The sequence below is a fragment of the Motacilla alba genome, chromosome 9 (assembly GCF_015832195.1).
Source record: "Motacilla alba alba isolate MOTALB_02 chromosome 9, Motacilla_alba_V1.0_pri, whole genome shotgun sequence".
Lineage (NCBI taxonomy): Eukaryota > Metazoa > Chordata > Aves > Passeriformes > Motacillidae > Motacilla > Motacilla alba.
Genome location: NC_052024.1, coordinates 22149898 through 22168994, shown reverse-complemented (window position 1 = coordinate 22168994; position 19097 = coordinate 22149898). Strand labels below are relative to the sequence as shown.

The window sequence follows — 19097 nt, the reverse complement described above, 5'->3', positions numbered from 1 at the left end:
GAAAATTTCTTTATATCAGATTGGACTGTTAAATCCTGTAACTAGCTACAATTTAGAAAGACTGGCAATGGAGAGACTGAGAATTAGGCAGAAAAATGAAAATAGAACAGGATGGTGTGACTCTGACTCAAAGTTTTGGGCAACACTCGTTCGTGCTTGGGGATACACAACAACTGTCACAGCCTGTTTGTAGGAAATTACACATCAAAATTAAAATGCTAATGAGGGGGGAAATATGCTTTAAAGTGGAGAGGATGGGATGGAACATTGTGAGAGATACCAAATCTTTTACAGAATTCGTGACCTGGACGGTGCTGTAAATAATGTGCTGAATTTGGATTGCACTGGAATCTGACAGAACAATTTTCTGATCAACAGGAGAGGAGAATAATGCAATTTCCATCCCTTACGAAGTCCTTCAGTACTATATGGAGGGCACGAGCTGGGTTTTTTTTTTTTTTCCCTAACCACTTGTACTCTAGGCAATTGCATCCCATTATAACTGCACAAAGCCACCAAGGGGAATTGGCACTTTACCTGCTCAGTTCAAAAGCTGGTTTAGCTGAGCAAGATGCAATTTAATTTACTCCTTTTCCCACTCAGGAGGGGAGCTCTGGCCAACATGTCCAGTGACTGCTTTGGTAGTGGCCAGGGTGCAGTTTGTAGGTGCCGAGGTCAAAGACAAAGAAGTTATAGCAAAGAAATTTCAGGACAGCAGGAAGGAGCCTGGTTGGTCATAGCAAGGATGTGGAATATAAAGAAGTCACTAATGCTGCTCCCAGTGCCCTTTTTACCAGAGCCCAGTGTAAGAACTGGAATAAACGAGTCAGCTTCTACCTCTGTGTCAGGGCTGAAGGTTTAAGTGACTTGGGATCCCAGCAGATCAATTATCTCAGGAGGCTTTGAAACTCCTTCCACCAATGCTGCAACTCTGCCCATGGGAATCATCCCATTAAAGTCAACAGCTCTGCAGGATGCTCTCAAATAAAACACAGCAGAGCAGAAAACATTGGATTTGTAAGAAGAACACATTGCACTGACTGGGTTGGCTTTGGAGTTCAGGACAATGTCAAGGTCACAGCAGCTAAAGCCTCCTGCCCAGAAAGCAGGGATTTTTTTCCTCCAGACTTTGGCTGCAGCTGCATTTTGCCGTATGGCCCCCAGGCAAAGGTCTCATCTATTAAGTGGCCTTCCCTCTGCATTTCAGCGCCTCCCAGTTTGCATGTTGCTGGTCCATTATTCTTAACAACTGGGTATAATAAACGTTGTGTATAATTTGTGAGGATCACATACGGCTTTGAAGAACAACGTTGATTAGTTTAAGTTCCTTAAGATGGAAAAAATTAAAGTATTTTTTAAAGACTAATTTGCCTCTCCTGGAAAAAATCCCCAACAACTGAGGAATGAGATCTTTTGCTATTTTGCCATGATGTGATCCTGAAAATAATCCAGGTTGGGATGACGTCACAGGACATAATGAACACTCAGCCTTGACATAATGAACGTCTATTATTTTATGAAGAAAGATTTTTCTGGGGTTTAAGAAATAAAATGATTAAAAACTATGTGCTCTGTGGGAGGTAATGAGCTTAGCTCAACACAAGGTCCTGTGGAGTTAAAACTACTCCAGACACGAGAAAGACACAGCCATTCATTGGAAATTTCAGGGTACAATTATTCTGCTCTAAGGCCAGATAACGGCTGTGTATTTTCTTCCCCATGAAAAAGAAATCAGTTGATAAAATCTCCAAGGGATCATGTCCATGCAAGCTTCAAAGCAATGAACAATATAAAACCAGCTTTCTTGTTATGAATGGTAAATGTTTACCTACTTCAGCAAAGGCCTTGGAAAATAAAAACCGTACAGGAAACCACTTGTAAAGTGTGTGGAAAATGAGAAGTGGGTGTATCGTGTTACAGGGCTGCAAGGGAGACAAATGAATGCTCTGTGAAACAGAGGCTGACTCCTGCCAGGTGAGGATGCTGGTGCACCCACCCAGCTGTGCCTGTCACAGATTTGTGCAGGAGCTCTCTGAGAGCGAGTGGAGACCAAGCCACTCCATCGGAGTGGAAAGGAATCACAGATTTTAGCACTGGCTGGCTCAGGGCCCATCTGCTGTTCACAGCCCAGTGCCTGGTTAGTCACAGCTCTCTGGAGAGAGGGAAACCGTGCTGTAATGCACCCGGAGACCTGCATTAGATCATAAAACGCTTAAGGTGCGTTCGTCTCATTTTTTTATTTGCTACTATGCACAGTTCCCTTTCCAGGTCAGTTGGTCTCCCTTCTCTCAGCAGTAAAGGGGAAAGAGTTGTGTTTTGACAGCAGTAAAGGTCTGGAGAGATCATAAAGATGAGAGGATGGTCTGGAGTACGGCCGGCAGTCCTGGGATTTAAAAACCACTCCTGAGCTCCCAGTTTTATGTTCTTGCTGTCACTAACTCTCAGCAGCAGCGGTGTTATCCCTCCCTCAAGATGTTAAACGCGTTTATTTTCACGGTCACCTCTAAGAACTGCTCAGATACGATTGCACCGGGCATCCTGCACAGAACAAAGAAGGACCAGAGGAAATAAAGAGCAGCCAAGACCCGTGTGTGTCAGCGCAGCAGAACGCTCTCGGCACCCCGGCAGCGCAGGGCGGCTGGAGGCTGCGCATCCCCGCGCACGGACACGCAGAACACCCCCTGCCTGCCTCCCTGCTGCCGGAGCGCTCCCCGCGGGGATGCGGAGCAGGGGGAGCTGCCTTAGCAGGAGGAGCGGAGCAGCATTCCCGGGAGGAGCGGAGCAGCGTTCCCGCGGGATGCTCCCGGGCCGCGGCACAGCCGGGCGGGCAGCGCTCACCGCTCCGCGCTGCGGGGCGGGCCCGGCGGGGCGGGGATGGGGCCGGGCCGGGGCCGCCCCGCCCGTGGCGCGGCTCTGCCGCCGCTTTAAATGATTTGGGGGCCGGGGCTGCTGCTCCTGCTGCTGCGGGTGTTGGTGCTGCTGCTCCAGCCGGCGCTCCGTCCTCCCTCGCCGGCAGCGCCATGCGAGCCGGGCCGGCGCTGCTGTCCGTGCTGCTGGGCTGCGCTCTGGCCGCCGAGCCGCGGCTGCAGCGGGGCATGTGAGTGAGTGACTGAGCGGGGCTCGGCCGGGACGCGCCGCCTGTGGCCCTGCCGGGAGGGTGCTGCTCCCCTCGGCTCCCCGGGGCGGCGGGGAAAGTTTGGGTGGGTGCGCCCTAACTCCGCGCATCCCCCAGCCCGCGGAGTCGCGCTGGATGGGCTTGCGGGGCTCCGGGGAGGGAGGGCTGCGCTGGGCTCGGCTTTGCCGTGGGAGGTGAAGGCGGCTGTGGGGCTGCTCCTGCCTTCGCCAGCAACACGGACAGAGGAGATGGGGGTACCAGCTGGGGAGCCGTGCGGGAAGGGCAGGGAGCGGAGAGCCGGGAGCATCCATCCTCCCGCGGCCGGGAGCGCACAAAGAGCTCGGGGCCGCACGTGTGCGCCTGCCGCCGCGCCGGGGAACTTTCTCCCGGGGGTTCTGCACGGCGTGAGCAGCAAATGCTCTTTGTTGGAAATGCGGTGGAACGCCTGTGTCCGGAGGTGGTTCTCTGGTCAGGTTCTGGAAGGGAGTAGCTGGCCGCATGCACGAAATCTGCGGGTGAAGTTTTTGCGTGTTGAAACTGAGTGTTGATGGAAACTGTTTCCTGTGTACCTTTACTTTTCCTTGTGTACCACTCTCGTCTTGTGTTTTAAGGAATGTTGTGCCCCCCTCTCAAAGCAACCTGACAACAGCCTTTTCAAATATCTGTGTGTAGCCTAATTTCTAACCTCTCTTGTCTTCCTGGCTTTCATCTTCATCAACTTCATGCCACTCTTTCATAATTAATGTCTTGTATTTGCTTTCAGTTGAGTTCTTTATTCTGTCTGAAAACTGAGATTTCCAAGCCTACTCCTCACTGGCTTTCTATGCCATACATATTTACACAGCATTTACCAGAAGTGCTTTTAAGGTGGTTTATATTACTCCATTTTGCTGGAGCACGAAGTATCCATCACAGTGCTTAGAGAAGTTAAGCTCATTCTGTGGTAAAACATTTTCCTTTGTTAAAAGTGCTCTGTGTTCCTTTCAGGCATGCTTTGTGCTCTCTTTCTGAGCAATTATTCTATCAGGAGGAGGAATAGCATTGGCCTACATTAATCTGTTTGCATTTGACATCAGTAATAACTATGATTCTGCACTTTTGAAGCTGGAGGTGCTGTTAACTGTGAATTGCCTCCAAACAATTTTTGTTTGCTTTTACCTTTTTAAAGACTGTGTCACTGAAAGAGCAGAGGAAACGTTCCCTTCTGGAGGTGATGCTGTGTGAGGATGTTGCTGCCGGGCTGGAGTCACTGGGAGCAGCAGTGCACTGTCAGCCAGCAGCAATCAGGAGCAGCCACCCAAACCCCCAGACCAGTGTCAGGGCCTTGAGTGCTTCTCCCAAGGGTCATAGTCCTGAAATTACTGCCGTTCTCTCTGCTTTTCCCGAGCTGGGGCAAGTATTACTCCAAACTTTCTTGCTATTTAGGGACTTTTCCTTTGGTGCAAGCACAAATGCAAGATGTCACCACCCTTTAGGAGTCTGCCAGCTTTCACCAAGAAACAGTGACATGTCCCTGAGGATTTTTTTAATGAATCACCTTTTTCCAACAATTCTTGTTTGACTTTGGTCATCTGCAGGCAATGAAATCAGAACAGCAAATGTATCCCTTGGAACACACCATGCTCAGTGTGTTCTTTGCTGTTGTTTTGATTGAGATCTTATGTGGCTGGGGCTGTACAGGATATTCTTCATAATTGTTTTTGTTCTCTTGCTAACTTGAGCATTTGCTCCTAGCTAGAAATGGGAGGGATCTGTGTGGATGTTGGTGTTCTGCTTCCAAGCCCCCTGAGGAGATTTAATGTAGAACAGATTAGAGAATGATCAGATATTTCTATCAACTGCTTTTCCATACAATTAGCCCTTGATGATCCTCTAGTAGAACTTCAGAGAACTCTGGAATGACCAGAGAACATTACATTTTCATTGTAAAGCATATTTGGGCCTTTAGATGAGGAATTAACCATGTCTCATGATAAAAAGCACATTTTTAACACTTCTTAGTGTTAAAACTTCTAGCCCAAAACTGGGGTGTGTAAGACAATGCAAGTGTGATGTGTGGTTATCTAGCATTGGCCTTCACAGAAATCAGGGGGTAGCTGTGGGACAGGGCAGAAATGGGAACTAAAGGAGGACTTGAGTTGCTGTCAGAAGTGGTAATTCCTCTCCTAGACAAACATTCCCCCGGGAGTTGGAGCAGTGCAGATGTCTGCTCGTAGTTAGGGGTGTGGGACAGAGCAGAGCAGTGGAGTTGTGAGCTGTGTGCTGGGAGCCCCCTTTGTGCAGTAAATATCACCTTTCAGAGTTAGGCCTGGGACAGGGCTCAAGAAGGGATTCTTCTGCTCCCGGGTGAGGGCTTCCTTGCAAAAGGCAGGAGATCAGTTTTGTTCCTGTCAGCATTAAGCCCCTTGACTTGCTCTGTGGCTCTGCAGGTCCAGGATGACATCTGAAGGGGCTGCTTTGCTTTTAGAGGATCCAGTCTCAGTCTTGCAATAAAACTGTTTTGCCTGGGGTTTTTCTTTACTGCTCACATGTCATATCTGCATATTTTCACTTTCTCCACAAGCAATCTGGTCGCATTCCAAGGAACACCTGGATGTAGAGCTGGATTCCTGGCTGAGTTACTGTTTTCCATCTTCTTCAATTCTTTGGGGCACTGTTGGTTTTCTCGTGCTCCTCCTGATAAATCACGTTCCCCAAAGCAAAATCTAGCATCCACATGTTATCTGCATCTGCAAACCTTGAGCCAACCTGGCCCTTCAGCTGCTCCAGCTGTTGGGTGCAATGACACAGGGCTGGTTTGGCACCACTGCAAGCAGATGTGGCTGTGGACACTATTTTCAAGTGACATAAATAAAAATTCCTTTTAAGGTATAATTAAAAAAGGCAAAGTCCGCTGTTTTTTGTTTTTTTGTTTTTTTTTTTTTTTATGGAATGCATTTCAAGAACTAACTGCTGTTGTGCAAAGTGCTTCCATATGAGGAGATGCCTCTGAGTTGTGATTGTTACAGCGGAACAAATTGCACGTCAATTTGAATATTCGGAATGCAGTGCAGAAAACAAAATGAGAAATGCTTCCATAAAGAATACAGAGATACAACTTAAACCTGGAGCCTGGAGTTTTGTTATAATACTGTCCAAATGATGTGAAAAGTAGATTGTGTAATCATTTCTTGGTGAGAAATTGTCTCAATGTATTGGCTGTTTAGCCAATATACTTTATTTTCACCTCCAGTGATGTCAATTTGCAGGTGTGAGGAAAGCTAGCATTAAATAAGGGCTTAAAGTATGTTTCCTTTTTTGAGCTGAGCTGAATAATGTGGTGGAATCTTCTTTCACTTCTTTGGATGGGTTTTCTTAGACTTGGAGGTTTTGTAGTTAAAAAAATTTGCAATTTTTTTCTGGTGAAAATAAGAACCTGGTTTGCTAGTGGTGTATTCAGATTTATACCACAGTTTAATTTTGTATTGAACTTTCACATCAAGTGGGATTAAGAATTTCTCTTTAAACCTTGGTTGAAGTGATGCCGGCAATTGAGAGTCATTGACAAATTTTGATGTTGGGCTACTGAATTTTGCCTAACTTGTTTTCAGCTGAAACCTCAAGCCCTTCTTCCCATTCCTGTCTGCTCAGACTCCACAGAGTTGCAGCAAACCCTCACTTCTCCTGAGCAGCAGCCTTGGAGGCTTGGATAAGGTGATTTTAGTAAGCGTGGTTTAAATGCATTGGCGTAAAATTCATGGTGGTTTCCTCCCCTCATTTCCCCAATGCTTGAATTTGCAGTTGAAGACTGAGATGTTTCTGATCTTTGTGAAGATCACACTGAACAAAAATAGTCTTTTTAGCCTGTGCACTACAGGATGCTGCCAGCAGATAGAGCTCCTGCTGGTCAGCGCTGCAGCACAGGATCCCATTCCTCAGGACCTTGCACTTCAAGCTTCTGTTTCACAGTTCCCAGAGGAATATTAATTTTGAATTTAGCCTTTTAACAGATGGCAAAGTGCTCTTTTTCTCTTTTTCTGCCCCAGTATATTCACTGTCAGGAGACTTAAAGATAATTAATGAGTGTCATGGTGCTACTGTGCTTTTCCTGATTTGTGATGTTTTCCTGCTCTTCAGGAGAAAAATGAGATCACGCTTTCTCCTAAACTCTGAAATAGCTGTAAGACAGCACAGTAAAATCGGATAGCCTGAAGTTGTTGTATTTATCAAAGATGAACTTGAACTGTAAACATTTTCCAGTTTTAGAAACTCCTGGGTTTGTGTCAGAGACATCGTAAAATGATTTTACATCTCACGAGAGGTTTAGAAATTTCCTGCTCGTAATCACAGTACCTTACATGTACTGTATGATTGTTAAATCTGCACATTTGAGGTAAGAATGTGAAGGGGGATGTCCCTTCACTTTTAGTGGGATTTGACTTTTCACATTACTCTCCAAAAACACACTCTAAGAGGAAAAAGCTTGTCAGGTTTCTTTAGGTGTAATTGTTACGGAATGTTGCTATAGTTTAGTTATTTATGCAGTAGTTTAATGTGCTTGAAATGTGTTTTTGCAGTATTTCTTGGGAAAATTGCCTGGGTTTTGCTTTGACTTTTCTTCTGCATTGTTTATATCCAGCATTGCCTGTTTTTCCTAGTCCTAGGCATGCCATGATCTAGGTATGACAGACTGTGGAATATTTTTAATAAATTTGAAGAAACCCCCTGGTGAGGAGGGATGAGATTATCTGTGGTGGCAGACCTGGTCTCCAGGTGACTTTTTAGCAGAACTTTGATGGCAGTGACACTTTGGCTCCCAGAGGGTTAACAGCCCATATTGCAGACTTGTGTTATTCACCAATTAAATACCTTCTCTCTTTGAACACAGTTAATAGATTTCCTTCCTCTGAAATTCAAGCCTGTTATTGCTTACATTCCCTCTCAAATCTATTGCTTTTAATTTATTTCTGAGCAGAAAGAAATTTCCTTTCATTACTGTGAAATCAAAGCTTTTTAAAGTGATGTACTGAACATATGTAGTTTGTGCTTTGGATTCCAGCTCCCAGCCTTGCTTTAAAACTAATCATTAATTGTTCCAGAGGGGAACTTGATATTTCTGCCTTTGCTGTGAGATGGTGTGGGCTGTGATGTGTGCTCTGAGCTCCATTTCAGTGCCTTTGACCTGTGGATGAGTATCTGTGGGTGGAAAGGGGAATGTTGTTCAAGTCAGAGCGCTGACACTTGTTTTTGTGCTCTCTAGCAGAAACACCTTGCTGTCTTCCCTTTGTAAGTCAGAGCAGAGCTTGGCACAAAATCTTGTTTAGAAGAGAATGCCATGCCCAGACCATGTTTTTATGTACATGACCTAATTCAATATTGAAAATTTAGCATCATGTCTCAGGATGCCTGAGAAGAGGCTTTATAGGATGCTCTGCACTGTTTTTTAATTAAAAATACCCATAAATTATGGAACAATTGGTTATTTTGGGCCTGGTCTTCTCATGTTGGAGTCTTCCTCTATAGAAAATGAGTTTCTATACACCTCAACCCTCAGGAGACTCTTCAGTGGTTGCCCTTTTGTTTGTAATTGCTGGTGCTCTCCCTGCCTGACCAGTGCACCATCAATGGTGAAAAATACGGCTATAAAAACTTCTTTCATCATTATATTGCTTATATTTTATAATTGTGAGTCAAAGCCTGTCCATCTCTGTGGAGTAACACTAGGAACTGTGGGTTATTTAGAACCCCTGCATAAGTTTCTAATCCAAAAGATATAAATTGAGATTTTTTTCCCCCCTTCTACTTTGCCACTGTTGAACACTAATCCACTAATGCATGTTAGTTTTCCTGTGGTTAAAATTATTAAATATTTAGCCTAACCAAGTTTTCTTAATGTTAAAGCAAACGAAAAACCCAAACCAAACAAAACCCCTCAAAAATGGACATTGGTAGCAGGCAAATGATTTATAGGGGAGTAAAAGACTTGGAATATTTTAACACTTGAAATGATTGCGTGTAGGGATTTTTCTTACATATATTGCATACATCAGATGTAATCATGCTTGTTTCAGTTTGACTGGAAGTTATATATTTAATGTTATTTTAAAAGTAAGCTTTAAAAAAAGTTTTGCTTTGAAACTGCTGAAATCTGGCAGGCCCCAAAAAAAGCAGTGAACAATTCCTAGATGTGGTTACTGAAATAGAACTGAGGATTTCAGTGCCTTCTAACTCATTTAATTGTCAAACAGTGTGGCACTTGCTGTAAACCAGAGTCAGCCTTCTCTCCTTGTGACAAAGCGGTGTGACACTTGGAATGATTTTTATGCTAATATTGTAACATCAGGTCCCTTTGTGCCTTCCTGCTGAAGGCAGCTCAGGTGTGTGCACCTGGCAGGTTTATCGGAGAACTGGAGTTCACTGGAGTGTTACACACAGGGGAGTGATAATGGCATGGGGGTAGTTAATGTGAAATGATGCCTAGAGCTTTCCCCCGTGATTTCACACTTTCACATCCTCAATTTAGTCTGTGTCGGAACCCAGGACACCCCTCTGGGTGCCCTGGATGGCCAAAGCCGCTGGCAGGGGGCTCTGAGACCCTGGCTGCAGCCAAGCACACTGGGTTTTCAATCTTAGCCCATGGAGCAAATTACCAACTCTGTATGAAGAATTACAAGCCACACAAAAGTTTAGGTAGCATAGTAGAGATAATCACAAAGTGAAGGGAAGGATTTTTGAGTGCTGTACATACACAGGGGTTTGGATTTTGTACATGGGGCTCGGAGGCTCTAAGATGGAGGAATCAGGGCGTGCCTTGTCCTTCTTTCTTCTTCCTAGCCTCCATGATTTGGGTGATGTTGGCACTTTTAGATTGGTTTGGAATAGAAGCTGACTGTCTAACATAGGTGGTAGCTATTGGAATGGAATTGTAAATATAGTACACGTAGTTTTTAGTATAAAAGAAAGCACCAGCCTCGGGGACAGGCAGAAAGAGAGAGAGAGAAAGAGTGTGCAGTGTGTGCCTCTGGCTGACCTGCTGAGCAGACTGCAGCAGCCCAGAAGAAAATCTTAAGCTAACCTACAATAAACAACCTTGAGACCGGACGACTGAAAGCTATTGAGTCTTTCTTGGAAGGCACGGGTTGGAGCAGAGACTTTTCCTCCTGTTGGAGTCACCCTGACCAGGGGGAGACTCCGACAAGTCTGGATTTTGGGCCCTTATCTGCTTTCAGATTCATTGTCTTAACAATGAGCGCGTGCCAGCTATTTCTTAGGCTCCTTTATGTGATATCCCATATGGTTTTCTAACTGAGAGAGATCCTTGGGACATTGGTCCTTAAATTTTGTAAAGCTGAGCGTTTGTGCTGCTTAGGGCTCTGCAGGCCTGGTCACTGGTGCTCTCCTGGATGTAGCAGACAGAACTATAAAACTGGATGTTGCTGGGGATTGAATCTACGTGACAGTAAAAAAAAAAAAAAATTAAAAATCGCTCCCTGATTTTAAAATTAAAAAAAAAAAGAAAAGGTGGCTTGGCCAATCATGGTTAAATGATCTGGATGTGCATGTTTATCTTCTGCTTTTCTTGCCAACCCAAACAGATGATTCTGTCCTGGGGGAGGGAGGAGGATGGTTAAGTGGAAGGTAAGCGACAGGCGCTGCACTTTGATAGCGGCAAGAACTAAAAATCTTATTGTTGGTATAATAGCTGAGTGTGTAATTAATCATCTCCTATTGATTTGCTCTTCATCTAGATGCAGGGCACAAAGGCTGAAGGAACTCTCATGTTATTTAGCTGCTCCATCTAATCAGAGGGAGGATGTGAGGAAGACGCAGCAGTGCATTAGTAACCTGTGGGATGGGGCAGCCTTGTGTGGTGGACCTTCCTCCACAGAGCCAGAGAACAGCAGTGATAATGAGACCTAATCTAAATGAGCTTGGTGCTTACAATCCGTGTCCCAGAGGGGCTGTGAACATCACAAATATTGATACAGGATCAGGAGAGAGCAGGGATTGATTAGTGGTCAAGGGAGCAGGATGTCCTAATTGTCTCTGGTAGTGCTGATTAATTTGATCAGGGAAATGAGCCTTAAAATAGATTAAGGGTAGAAAGGGGAGCTTGGCAGTTTAAAAAAAAAATAAAAGCCTTTTCTGTCATTCTGGCCTTTGTGAATTATTAAGCAATATGTATCTAGAGACAAAATTTATACACATAAGCCAATATATGTAACTTGTTCTTTGGACCTTTTGTTTCTGTGCCCTATTTCCTCATTTGACTTTCCTTTTCCTGTGTTCAAACAAAATTTTGGCTTTTTCTCCTTTCCAATTGAGATCATATAGATTAAAAACTTTTAATTGTCATCTCTTTTGCATACAACATCATGCTGCTGGCTGCTTCTCCTCTGCAGTGCCACATGTTTCTGAAAGGTGCCACCTTGTCTTTCTAGACATCTTTTTTATAGGACAATGGTGGTGTTGGAGGTGCGAGGGGATTCAGACAGTTAACCTGGAAAGCTCCTAACCAGATCCTTTGTAGCAGTGTACAACTATTTTCAGATCAACATCAGTGTATCTCTAGTGCAAAACCAGTTATCGCAGCAGTGGAGAATTCAGCCCTGACTGTAATCTTGGTTCCCTTAAGAAAACTCTTATTTGATCTTTTCAAACTAAAACTGAGTAAGCAGACTGTGGTTTTCTAAACTTTTAATAACAGCATAAAGGGGAAGGAGCAGCAACCAATTAGTGTTTTGAAAATACAGGATTCCAGCAAGTCTCTCCTTATGACAGGTTTCATCTATTGACTGATTTATGGGAAGATCAATAGTGTTCAGGCTGCAAATTCGTCAGCTGAGGCAATGCAGGCTGCAACATCTCATTTTTAGGGAGATGCTAACAGCTGTCTGACTTAGTGTAGAAGGTGGTGTCATTCAGGGAGTCTCTGTGGAACGACCTGAAATCAGACAGCCAAATTCGTCTTCGTTAATGTTTTGATTTAAAGTTTGTGCTGTTGAAAGAAGTCTTTAGGGACATCTTGATGTGTGTTTGCTCTCTCACTGCTGTTAAATCTGCCTACCTTCAGCTTCTTGTATTGAGCTGGGTAGAATGAGAGATTTACTTTGGCATTCCGGGTGTTGGGCAGAAAAAGAAAATACCCCTATCACAGAGATATGATGGACCTTTACAAATGGAAGTGTCCAAGGCTGGGTTGGACAGGGCTTGGAGCTGCCTGGGATGCTGGAAGGTGTCCCTGCCCATGGCAGGGGGTTAGAACTGAGTAATCTTTAAGGTCCTTCCCAACTCAAACCATTCTGTGATTTTGTGGTAGATCTATTCCTTTTCTTTTTAAAATTCCAAACGCAGGAATGAATTCCATCCCGCCTGGAGATGCTTTTAATTTTCTCTGAACTTTTCCCGTTGTGCAGTGGTTCACAGGCACCACAGCCATATGATTAGCCCAGGCTGCTCTTGCTCTGTGTTGGTCTAATTATCTGTTCATTAGAATCTCAAGTCTTGAGCTGGAAGTGTGTAGGGTGTCTTTGTTTAAAGGGCAGTCTCCTAATGCAAATATTAAGAGAGCTTTCTGCCTTGCCTGAGTCAGACTGACAAGCTAATAATAGCCTTGGTGTTAGCCTTGGCTAGCACAGAGCACCAGTGCAAAAAGGTTTAAAGGGACTGCTGTATCAATCAAATCGTGGCCCATAATATGCCTTTGAGCCTTTTGCTTGTTTTAACACTTAAACTCCCGTTAAGAAACATCTTCTGAGTGCAGAGAGCGCGCCAGGAAAATAGGAGCTGTTCTTTAGTACACCACTACATCCACCTGGGGCTTCAGCTTAGTCCTGGATGGCCTCTAATTAGCAGAGTGCCACAGTGCTGAATTGCACCTTCCCTAGCTAGCTGTAGCCTTGTTCCAGGAGCTGTTCTGAGGTTTACAGGTCTCCAGTGAGTCAGATGGCTCAAAAACTGCCCTGTTGACTGTGTGTGTGGGGAGCTGTGAGGATGCTGGATTGTTGGAGAGGGCATGTTTGATTCCCAGCTTTGCCAGCACAGGATCACATGTTATGCAATTGCTGCAATTTAATTATAGTGTTTCAGCAGTTTTGATATCTGCCTTTAAATTATCCCAAGGGCATCAAGGAGGAATGGCTTACTTTGAATAAATCTTCATAAACATATGACTCTGCTGCTGGCTTGTTTTGTTCTGTGAGCGTCATTTGTTCCCATTAACCATATCCTAGAAGCCAGTACTGCTATTCCTGGCAACATGGCAATATCACATGAGGAGGAACTTGTGGGATGGGCTCAGTGTGTCATTACAACAATTGTCAGCTCCTCTCTTTTATTTATGGAAGAGCGATGCATATGAATGTACCTTTATCTGGAAAGTTTTAGGCAATTCTAATAAAAGGAGATATGCATGAATTATCAGAACATGATGTTCTATTCACTGGAGGGAGAGTCATTTTAAAAAGCCTGCTAAGTGAGGCATGGTTGCTAAGTAAGGCAAGGGTTTTATTAGACCAACTGACGTAATGGAAAGGAGGAAAAACAGGCAAGATTTTGGGCACACAAAGATCTTCTTTGGATGGGAAACAAATGGCAGACTTTGTGCTAAGAATGGCTTGGGAACAATGGCTCTGAACTCCAGCTAAATATGTTACATGGGGAGGTAATTCTGGAGGGAAGGGGTAGCAGGGACACATGGGAAGGATTGCTACATGGTGGAGATGACATTGGGAATGTGGGGGAAGCCTGGTTGCTTGAGGAATTTGAGGCAATCTGGAACTGGGCTGTGAGCATCTCCTGTTCTGCTCTGAGGTGTTGGCACCCAGGGCAGACCTGAGGAATGGGAAATACAGAGCAATGTTGAGTATGGGCTGTGCAGTAGAGGAGGAGGAACATGGAGGGATGTCCACTGGCTGTGTGGTTTAGGATTATGATGATTGCTCTAATTGCTCTGAAGCCTGGGAGAAACAGATATTCCAGCTCAGGAAAGTAACTTCTGCCAAGGTCAGGTGTGCCAGTACAAAAGAATTCTTTACTTTTTTTCCATGGTGATATAGGACAACCAGAGCTTGCAGCTGTGGGCTTTCTTCTCCTGCCGTCCTTTACATGGGCTGCCTGAGTTCCTGAGGGCTGTTTGGATAGTGTTTGATTCCGTTCTGCTCCTCCTCCTGGCGTGTCCTTGTTGGGCAGAGCTCCTCTTGGCCCTGAGATGATGTCCCAGGTGTTCCCTTGGTGGCTCTGGGAGACCTGGCTGGATGTGCCACTCTCCATGGGGTGATGACAGCGTTCTGCACTGCACTGGCACTGTTGTCCAGTCAAATCCTCTGGGGTTTGATCCAGGCAAGTCTTCAGCTCAGCAGGAAAACTGATCATGGTTATAGTGCTTTCTGGCTCTGCACAGGCTTAATTTAATGATATTTGTAAACCACTTGAAGACCTGTGGATGAAAGATGTTGTCTCGTTAGCAAGGCTACCTTGTGTGGTGTTCTGGCTTCCTGGGAGTTCAAAAACACCAGAAATCCTGAATGAGAGATTAACAATATCCACTGTAGGTGATGGTGACCAACTGCCAGGCAGCCCTTGGGCTAGAACTGCTCTCCTATTAGTGCCACCCCCAGGTTTTCTCGCAGAGGATCATGTTCCTACCTGTGACAAAGGGAGTGTGACAGGGTGTTACTCGATCACTCTCTGGCTTGGAGAGGGCTCAGACTGAAATCTGGGGAAGGACTTGTCTGCTGTTCCGGCTTCCTAGGAGTTCAAAAACACCAGAAATCCTGAATGAGAGATTAACAATATCCACTGTAGGTGATGGTGACCAACTCCCAGGCAGCTCTTGGGCTAGAACTGCTCTCCTATTAGTGCCACCCCCAGGTTTTCTAGCAGAGGATCATGTTCCTACCTGTGACAAAGTGTGACAGGGTGTTACTCGATCACTCTCTGGCTTGGAGAGGGCTCAGACTGAAATCTGGGGAAGGACTTGTCTGCTGAATGGTGCTGTTGCCAGGGTGGGTATAGAAGGTCCCTGCCCCCTCGTGTGTTTGAGTTACTGAGGTTTGTGCTTGCAAAGCCTCACCAGGCTGTCCTGGGGAACTGGTGATGAAATTATTGCACTAACAATCTATAAACTACTCAAAAAAAATCAGTAAGTAATTTCATTCATGTCACAACAGGTTCCGGCCTTCAAAGATGACAAAACCCCTCATTCTTTATGGTCTTATTTAGACTTTGTATGTTTGCTGCCATTGTTTTCTGTCATGCAGAATTTCTTGATTTATACCAGGACAAAGAAATTGGGATAAGGCAGACAAAAATCTCTGCAAAACCATCAGCATGTAACCTTTTTTTTGACCCTCCATACCTCCTGCAATCCTGCTATTTTTGTAACTCTGGCTAGGTAGCAGGATGAAGATTACATATCATCCTCCAAAGCAGAGCTTTTATTTTGGTCTTGTTATTTTAGGAATAATCAGCAGAGAACAAGGATACTTCCTCTTACCAATTTCATGTGTTTCCCTGAGGGGACTGATAGTAAGGGGGGCTCTTACAGAATACACAATTTCCCTAGCAATGGTTTAGATAAATCTTATCTGCCCTTGAATCTGTGGTAAATCTTTCCTTGACTTGTGTGGAGCCTGAATTTCAGTGTGGAGCCTGAATTTCAGTGCACTGTTCACATGCTGCCTTCTGAGGCTTGGAGCTGCAGTGTATTCCAACACCAGGAGGAATTCTGGTGTTGAAAAATTCAACCCAGCAGAGTTTTAGGCGTGTTTCTCAAGATGGTGTTGGAAATAAAAATTATCTTTGTGTTTGCTCCCCCCAGGCCCAATGTGTGCCCAGTGCTGGAGCTGGCTCTGGTGGGACACCAGGAGCCCTGTGTTCAGTCCTTCAGTCGGATGGTCAGGATGTGGAAGCAAGGCTGCACGAAGAGGAGGTGGTGTGTGAGCTATGAGAGAAGGTAATATATTATCTATTGTTATAAATGGGTTTTGTTGTTAATCTTTGTGCAAGCTCTTTTTTGTGAGATAAGTTGTCAACTGCTTTGTCTGAAACGTGTGGTTATGGACATAGTGTCCTCCTGAGATTTGACTTGAAATCTGTTATTACTGAGTAGAAAATGTGACTTTTTAATGTGTTTTGGGTTGCTCATGAGCTTCGTGGCTGGATTTAGATTCAGAATTTTACACTATCAGAAAATGTTCCTGTCTTGCTCTTGTTCAGGTGATGCCCAGCTGTCAAGTCATTGACTTTGAAAAATTGAACTTCTTTCTATTTCTGTCACATGCTTAGAACTGATGGGAGATCTGACTCCCCCAACAGCTAAACCCAAAACTGATTGCAAAAAAAAAAAAAAAGAAAAAAATACTAAATACTCACCTTTGGCTAGCCTGAATTCAAATTCTTCAAAATAATGCATGGACAGAGCATATCAGAGCTACTGGGTGCTATCAGGATGCAGCTTGCTGTATTTGCTTTGTTTTTAATGAGAACTCCTGATGGAGGCTGAAAAACGTCTCATAAATAGGACATGTGAGTGCAGTGTGCTGCTGGTGAGGTGGGAGTGAGTGGAATGGGAGCTGGGATTGCTCTCTGAACCTTCCTTTCCCCACAGGTCTGCCTACTACACGGTTTACAAGCAGGTGTACAGGATGGAGCAGCAGACTGTCTATAAGTGCTGCCCTGGCTGGGCCCAGCAGGACAATGAACCCGGCTGTCTGCACTGTGAGTTGGGACAAAACTGGGACAAAACCACGAGGTGACATCCTCAGGCCGTGCCTTCCTACTGAATCCCCACTTCTAAATACAAGGGTTTTGTTTCTTGTGGTTTATAACTGGCACTTCCCCGGTGATGGGGGAGGAAATGTCCTTTAAAAAGATAAAAGTGCTCATGTAAAAGCAGCAAATAGCTCTAATTTTAATCCACACAATTTAGATTAACAGTCTAAACTCTAATTGGAGTTCTTGCAGCATTTTTGTGCCAGCCTGGCTTTGACAGGCCAACCAAATTTGTTGCTGTTACCCAAATTATGCAGAGAAATCTGCTGTGAGGCACTTTTCTTGAGTGTAGCACTTGCTAGTCTGTCTGGTTTTGGCATTTTCACTTCTGCTGGTGCCACTGAGGCAGTTTTATTCTACCCTGTGGTTCTCCATCTGATGAGAACCCGTTTCTATCACTAATTTCTAATCATGGTTGGATGTTTTCCTAAAAGATGGAATTTAATTGAAAGGATAAAGCAGCACTTCAGCCACTGTTAACAAGACATCAGTAGAAGATGGGAACCTACTCAGTGTTTAGTTTTGTTACTGTTTAGTCAGTAATTGTGTTTTCTATATAAAAGTTAGCATCTGTTCTTATTTATTTTTTAATCTTCATACCAACTTCAGGGCTGCATTCAGAGAGCCTGCTTTTATGGTTGTCTCTTTGTAGTTAAAACACAAAAACAAGCCTGAGAGGTATTCCTGTTCCGTTTCAGCCTGAATCTACATATTTAGTGTGCACCTGTTTAGTTGTAAGAAGTCAAAAATATGTTTACAATCTGTGTTTTAATCTCTGGTGTAAAGGAGTTTAAGGTATGTGAGCACCAGTGGCAAAATGAAATTTTCTTCCTGAAAGAGCAGTGCAGACTTGCTTTGAATTCTTTAAGGCCCCAAAGTGGTTGAATTACTCTTTTGTATTTGATACTCTTTGCAAGTTTGGCTCAAGCACGTGGAATTCAAGTTGTTGTAAATAAAACTGTTCTGTGTTAGAGGAAGGGAAGAATTGTAATTCCCCTTTCCCCTCCACATATATAATATCTCCCAGTGCATCAGAGGTTTTTAACCATTCCTCCATTTTTGTCAGGCAGCTTTTCTTAGTTTATTTTAGATCCAGGCAGTGCTTTGAGACCTGTCTTCTGCCTCTGAAGCACCTTCAAGTTAAACTGCAATATCTAAATTTTACTTTTATTAAATTTCTTCATACCAACAAGGTAGTTACACCTATGATACCAAGTCCTGCTGCAGTCCAGCCTTTGCACTTCAATAAAAATCTGAGTTTCTTCTTATTTGGAAGGTCATGTTGCAGCAGGACTGTCAGAAAGGCAGCTCTGGAGGATCCCTGGCCCAAAATCAGCTGAAATAGCCTGTCCTGTTCTGTTTGTCTCTAGTGCTCTGCACTGCTGGCACTTGCTTCAATGGAGGGAAGTGCTCTGGAGAAGGACCCCAGGTGTGCCAGTGTCCTGCAGGATTCCAGGGGCCTCGCTGCCAGTATGGTGAGTGCACTGGGAGCTGTCTCAAGGGCATCTGATGCTTGGATAAAATGCAACATTAATTGTTAAAACGAGAATATTTTATTAATGTTGACTTAAAATTAAAGGTGCCTTTGCTTCACTTTTAAGTGGTTATTTGATAATTTTCTTTTTTTTTTTTTTTTTTTTTGGTACTGAATTTTAACAAAGCAAGATGAAAATTTAATTTGATTGATATCCGACGAGTTTCTGTGGTGGATATTATCATTGAATATCAACAGTGGTGTGTCTGTCTGTTGCTTCACAACTTGAATGTTCTGTGGTGCTCTTAGTGAATTTCTCAGCCTTGCTTTTACCTTTGTGAGAGGAAATTCTGAGTCAAAGCAGGTGGGCAGTAGGTGAAGAATGCAGCAAATGAACCACTGTATTTGTTCATGGGATTTTTTTTTTAGTGCATCTCAAAGTAGGAAGGTTTTATAACTCACTACCAAATATTTCATAGTATTTCTGGAATAATATATGCACCAATCTCATTTCACTGTGTTCTAGCATACTATAGTCTGAATTCTGTGTGACTTAGACTCTATCACCCACTCTCAATGAGAATCCTTTTTGTCTCACACGCTGGCTCACAATTTGATAAACCCACAATGGGTTGTCTTGTAATTTAACACACTGTGTAAAGCTCTCCAAAATTACAGCACTGCATCCATTTGGCTTCTTAAGGGAGGGAAGAAAGTCATTCCTTCAGAGTAGGCTGTGATTGGGACAAAGGGTTT

At 44.1% G+C, this 19097-nt stretch overlaps 1 protein-coding gene across 5 annotated transcripts in view; it reads left to right on the top strand.

The window, feature by feature from the left end:
* Positions 1-2910: 2910 nt before the first annotated feature.
* Positions 2911-19097, top strand: part of LOC119704495 (multiple epidermal growth factor-like domains protein 6) — a 191808-nt gene continuing 175621 nt past the window's right edge. For 4 of the 5 annotated variants that reach the window (XR_005257979.1, XM_038145847.1, XM_038145848.1 and 1 more), the window contains exons 1-4: positions 2911-3101; positions 15915-16049; positions 16704-16813; positions 18238-18342. Coding sequence is in view for 4 of the 5 variants with exons in the window: in XM_038145847.1 (XP_038001775.1) it covers positions 2929-3101; positions 15915-16049; positions 16704-16813; positions 18238-18342 (523 nt within the window). In the remaining variant the exon portion in view is untranslated. The remainder of the gene's footprint in view (positions 3102-15914; positions 16050-16703; positions 16814-18237; positions 18343-19097) is intronic. The other variant, XM_038145846.1, reaches the window with a different exon arrangement.